This window comes from Pteropus medius, unplaced genomic scaffold (genome assembly GCF_902729225.1).
Source record: "Pteropus medius unplaced genomic scaffold, Ma_sr-lr_union100, whole genome shotgun sequence".
NCBI lineage: Eukaryota > Metazoa > Chordata > Mammalia > Chiroptera > Pteropodidae > Pteropus > Pteropus medius.
The window spans coordinates 178,785-184,973 of NW_024353908.1; the positions used below are offsets into that span (position 1 = coordinate 178,785).

Genomic DNA, 6,189 nt, shown 5'->3' on the forward strand with positions numbered 1-6,189 from the left:
AGACATTGTTCGTTCTCATACCTGGAGGACAGTACTGCTGGCATCTAGTGGGTAGAGGCCAAGGATGCTGCTAAATACTAAAATGCACAGGACAGCCCCCACAATAAATAATTGTCTGGCTCAAAACGTCAATAGGGCTAGGAAACTCTGGTCTAATCTATTTCTTCATGGCTAGCTGGGACATGGTGACAAATATAGGGAGTTAGAGGTGATAAGCACTCTTCTTACAGACCTCCTATTAAGCTAGACAACTTAAGAGTTCTAAAGTTTGCTTGCTATTTACCAAATAAGTTTCCAATTCAATAATTTTCGTTTGTAATATTTTAGGCGGAAAATGGAACACAGTCCATGATTCTTGCCATGTTATCAAGCACTGTACCCTCTATGTTTATTAACTTACCACATCTGCTTAAAGTTTATAATCAAACCTGCTACTGCTAGTTCTACCTATTACAAATTAATATTTTCCTGCACTTACACAATAACTGAATTCCCTATGCGACCCCACCCCTTCAACACACACACACCAAAACCAAACCAGTCCTCAGATTTCAGCAGTGAGTTTTATGTGGTCATCTTCTAAGGAAAACATTCACATCTGAAATTCCCTTTCTCTGAAGTTACAATCCATTAAAACTTTACTGTCCAGTTCCATGAAACTTAAATGCCAGAATGGGAAAGGAGGATGACTTTGACGGTAAACTTAAAGTCAGCAACAAAGAAATGCCTTCTATAAAAAGTGAAGAGTGTTGGTAATGAAGTGAAATAAAATATACAAAGGCTGAAGAGGTCCCTCTAAAAGTAACAAAGCACTTAGATGTTATTTTATTTCCCAGCACGTTTCTTTAGGTGTTTCACAACAACAACAACAACAACAACATCATTTTTCTAGGGAAAATTGTTTTTTAAATGTCTCCAGTTCCAAGTTTGATGAAGGCACTTACTTGTCTATTTTCTAGGTGATACACTAAAAGAAAATTTTGAAGTTATGAAAAAATTCAGTTCAAATTTAAAGGCACCACACAGGGTTCAGAAACCCATTTTAAAACCACCACATGTATCTGAGAGAAATCCATGCGAATACCGAAGTTTCTCAAGCTAACAAAGCACGTACTGTTTGTCAGGAATGTAGAAAGATGGACAGTTTAGCCCACTGAAGTTTTCTGAAATATTTAAAGACAAAACTATTGCTTCGTGGATTCGCTGAGCTCTACACCAAATGTTAACATCTGAATGTAAACCTGAAATAGATTTACCCTTGTTAAGCAAAATTCAAGCAGAAAAAAATAAATGACTACTTAGCAAAAAAAAAAAAAAAAAAAAAAAAAGTGCCAAAATGATCCTAATTTAAAAAAAAAGTATAGCAGGTCATTTAAATGCAAACTCTAATTTCAGAGAACTGAGCACAGAGTTAAAGGACAAAGTGGAAAACTCCAAGGATACCTCATGTGCGACAAAGTACGTTTGGCAGCAAAGTATGTTTAGACAAACATGTGGTAAGACTCTTTAATTTGACTAAATGTAAAAAGTTTTGTTTTACATGAACTTGACTAGTCTATTTGCTGCAGTTCGAGCTTCTGAAAACAAGAACGGCACCAGGCTTAGGAAAAGGGTGGCTAAGGGGAGAAGCTGTCTGTCCACAGCTTCCCCTCCAAATCCCAAAGGAGGAAAAGCTGCTGCCTCGGGGTACTGGATAGCCAAGCAGCCTTACTGAAACCACCACAGTTTTGAGCGTTGTTTTTGGCAAAAGGTAGGTGTTACCGGCTGCTTCCCGGGGCGCTGGAAGGAATGTGTCACCATCAATCAGAAACTACACTGAGCCCCGTGTTTAGGTCACAGAGGGAGTACTGCCTCGTCTAACACGGATAAATCAAGCCAACTCCAGGAAAGAAGGAGAAAGGAAAGTTGCAGGAAAGGTGTTCGTGCCCAGTGGCCTGCAAAACCAAAGGAAACCCCAACTTGTGCTGTAGAAAAACTCTTGCGCTCTCAGGTTACAGAGAACTCAGAGAGCTGGTGAAGGCGGGCGCTCCCGCACTTCTCCAGGGAACAGCCCCGCCGGAGCTCACTCAGTTCCTCGGAGAAGAAGGACAATACACCCCGCTCACCTCGGTGGGCCTGGAGAACGTCCAGTCTCCACTCACCTCTGCTGTTCCGGGGAGGGACAGGACCCCCTTCACACACCCACACACACCTACGCACTCAGCAAGCTCCGCGCGATGGGCTGAAGGATGAATGAACTGCCCACCGGGACGAGCCTCACAGGACAGTGGCGGGCCGCGGGAGTGCTCACCTGTGGGGATGCTGGAGGGTTTCTCCGAGTCTGCACCTAGGCAGGGAGTCCAGGGCTGGAGGATGAGAGCCAGCAGCAAAAGCTGCGGCTTTTCTGCGCACCACCCCATCTTCCGCCCCTCCAGGGCCCGTGAGGGCTCTGGCATCCCACCGCCCTACGGCGGCGAACTTCTCGCGAGAGCGCGGGGACCACTGGTCCGCCCCGGGCCAGGACTGCGGGGGCAGCGAGTGGGGCCAAGCGCGCGCAACGGACCCACGGCCGGAGTCGGACCGACGTGCAGGCGCCCTGGCGCCGCGGGCGACTTATAGGCTCCGGAGGGGGCGGCAACGGGGCGGGCCGTGCCCTAGCTATTGGCCGCCCACTGACCCGCCGCGCCGCAGCGTTGTGGTTGTCTCCTCTCGCTTCTCAGCCTCGCGTCTGGGTTGTTTGCTCAACTCCGACCTATTTAAGGAGCTGTCTGCGGCTACGTGTAGAGGCTCACGCAGGGCTTCTGGCTGGAACGCGAAGCGTGTACTTAAGTTTGGGAGTGGGCCTAGGGGAGCGAGGAGGAGCCGCCGGGAGTTGGGCGGGCGGGTGGTACGCGCCTGATCCTCCTCTCTGCTGCCCCAGCACCAGCAGCTTTCCTTTCATTAGTCTCAAAGGGGGAGACTTTGCCCTTCTCTGGATTTGGATTCCATCGCTGTCAGGAGTGACTGCAAATCTAGAGCAGTTTTGGCTGAATAGGACCTCGCGAGATTCTAAGCATGGAAATGGATCCTCCGTTAAACTCAGGGGTCAAGTTTCTTCACCCTGTAAAAGGAAGGCCCTGTATTTATTTTACTGTGTAAACCGAAAGTTTTTATTGTCCGGTGAACATTTCTTTCTCCTCCTCTTCTGCCAGTAGAGCCACAGACTCTCTCCAGTAATGGCTTGCAAATCCGGCAGAATTGGAGTCTAGAGTGTGTAACCTGAGACTGTACCTTACAAGATCATCCTTCAGTCCACATGGAAAATTACTCCCAGAGATGTCCTCCTTGGCGGGTCCTCCGCTGCTTCCAGTTTTGATTCATGTCTAAGCAATTTTTTTTCCTTCTTATCACCTTTTATCTAGCCCGGTGTTTAATCTATTGGGATGAGCAGGGGCAAAAGCACAAATTAAGGCGAAGGCGTGAAAATGTTGCCTCATATTATGTGATATGAGCTGTCTTAAGGGACAAAAAGAATCAGACTTGTACTATGGCAGTATTCTGTAATCTACCTCTATCTTCCGAAAACGGAGTGGGGGAAGCCTGATTTGAGCCAATGTACCCTTTCCAACTCTGAACCTTTGAAGTTAAAACAGAAAAAGATATGTTCCATTATGATCATATTTTGTCTAAAATTAACATGGAGTCTAGAATAAGATGAGCACTAAATGGTCACATTAAAAACAGGTGGAAAAACCTGCAAAGAAATGTTGCCTGGGGTGTAACATTTTAGAAGAAGAATCATTTCCTGTGCCCAGAAGTAAGCCAATTGTTACTGTGTTTTGAAGGTTTGGTCTCAGTAATTTAAAAGGAAAATTGGAGAAAGTTCAGAGAGAGTAACAAATAATTAAAGAAATGGAAAGTATGACCTGTGCAAAGAATGAAATGAGGTTTATTTAGCCTGAAGAAGAAAAAGCTAAGGGATGTATTCCTTAATAACGTCCTTCAGTGTACGGCCAGCACCACTCCATAAAAGTAGGCAGAAAGCCAATAGCATTAGTCCTTTGAGTCTGAGGACTCTGCTAAGAATGGCTAGTTTTTTGGCCAAATCTCGCCCTCAAGAATTCCAAATTTGTCTACTGTGCCTGAACTCTGCCAGACTTTTTGAACCTGACTTCGCGCTTTCCTAGTTGTCCGGTATCTTCAAGAACTTGCATGGTTAGCTTTCTGCCCTCCCAAATTCCCTCACGACCCCATGCACACTTACAGCTTCTCCATATCACGTGTGTGTGTGTGTGTGTGTGTGTTTCAGTTGCAAAGTCTACCAATCATTTCAGGTTACCATAACATTCACCATTCTCTTTAGAGAGTCACAAAGTCAGGATTGTAAGATTTGTATAAAACAAGTATTTCTTTGGGATTTTCAAAATAGCCAGACACATCTATCATCATCTGAAAGAGCCCCAATTCTGAAACAAAATTCTTCCCACCTTCTTATATTTCAGCTGTCTGCTGAACATCCCTACTTAGACATCCCACTGGAACAGGTCCAAATGTATTTAACTCATCAAATCCAAATCCCACTCACAGTTTCCTCATCTCTGTTAATAATACTGCTGCTCTCTAAATCACATAGCCTCAAACATTTTCTACTTCTCTCTTCCCACCCCCTATAACACACAGAGCCTGACACCAATATCTTGTCTTTTTTTCCCCCTTCACATATCGCCTCCATCTACTCCTCTCCATTTTCACTGTCACCTCACTAATGTGCTTCTGAATATACCCTAACAGTGCTGTTTCAACTGTTTCATCCCTGTAGACTCTCCTTGCCCCCAGGACTGGACCACTATATACCACAGTTAAGTTCATCATACTCAGATATCTTTTTGATTACTTTACCCCCAAACTCAAAGATTCCATAAGGGATTTGAAGCAATTAAAATCCTTTAACCTAGAATTCAAATTTCTTTGCTATCAAACCTATTCACCTCTACCTATATCCTCTATCCAACCAACATGATTTGCCTGATTATCTCCCAAAGATATTGTCATTTTTATGCTCCAGAGTTTGGGCAAGAATCACTGTCTTCATTTGGGTTCTTCCAGAGGCTAACCTTGAGACAATATTTAAAGACCAACAATTTGTTGGTACTTTAAAGGAAGAGGAGTAGTTGAGGGTAAAAAAGGAAGTTAGCCAATAATGGGTACATCAAATCTATCACAGGTGACTAGAGCTTGGCTTTGTTCATGTTACTTCTCTATCTAGAAAGTTCTTTTCCAAACCTCTCTTCTTCCCTTCTTTGGGCTGACTTCTATCAGACTCAGGTGCCACCTCCTATAGGAAGCCCAACTTGTGTACCTCATCCTATCCCAGGCTGGCTTAGGTGCCCTTGTTCCATGGTCTCTAACTCTTTAAACAAACTTCTCTCATTTTTGACAGTTTTTTATTAGTTTGTTTGTTGGTGGGATCCAGTTCTTTTTCATCGCTGTAAACTAAATAACTAGCACATAGTAGCATGTATACATTTGTTCATTCAAAACATGTTGTGTGCCTACTTTATCTCAGGTGTTGTTCCACATGCTGGTAAAGTAAATATAACAGTAAAAACCCAAACATCGCTATCTTTGTGGAGCTTCTACTCTTATACAATGAAAGAGATGATAAACATATAATAGTGATAAGTGGTAGAGAGAAAATAAATCAGGAAAGTAAACTAGAAAAGACCAAGAAGGAGATGCTATGCTGAAACTTTGAATAGTGGGTACTGGAAAGGCTTCACTGAGAAAGTGTTTAAGCAAAGACCTGAAAGTGGTGAAGGAAAAAAGCAATGGTTCTGTATGGCGAAACTGTGTTTCTGGAAGAAAAACCAGAAAGTACAAATGTCCTGATGCCAGAACATATCTGGAGTGTTGTAAGAAAGCAAAGTGACAATGAGAAGTAGTTCAGGGACCATGAGTAAGATTAGCAGGAGGTGAAGCCTGAGAGGTAAAAAGGAGAGGGGTAAACATAATAGCAGACAGTGTGATTAGTGTAGAGCTTGATAACTTAGGACTTGAGGACATTATGCTAAGTTAAATAGGCCAGTCACCAAAGGACAAATATGGCATGATTCCATTTATATCTAAAATAGTCAAACTCATAGAAGCAAAATAATAGAATGGAGGTTGCCAGAGGCTAAGGGGAGGAAGGAAGAAGGAGCTGCTAATCAATTGGTATAAAAATTTTTTAGG

General features: G+C 43.5%; 1 protein-coding gene across 2 annotated transcripts in view; it reads right to left on the bottom strand.

The window, feature by feature from the left end:
- The window catches only part of PLOD2 (procollagen-lysine,2-oxoglutarate 5-dioxygenase 2), an 87,904-nt gene extending 85,320 nt beyond the window's left edge, over positions 1-2,584 (bottom strand). For both annotated transcript variants that reach the window (XM_039851772.1, XM_039851771.1), the window contains exon 1: positions 2,291-2,584. In XM_039851772.1, coding sequence (XP_039707706.1) covers positions 2,291-2,435 — 145 coding nt within the window. In that variant the 5' untranslated portion in view covers positions 2,436-2,584. The remainder of the gene's footprint in view (positions 1-2,290) is intronic.
- Between the last annotated feature and the right edge of the window lie 3,605 nt (positions 2,585-6,189).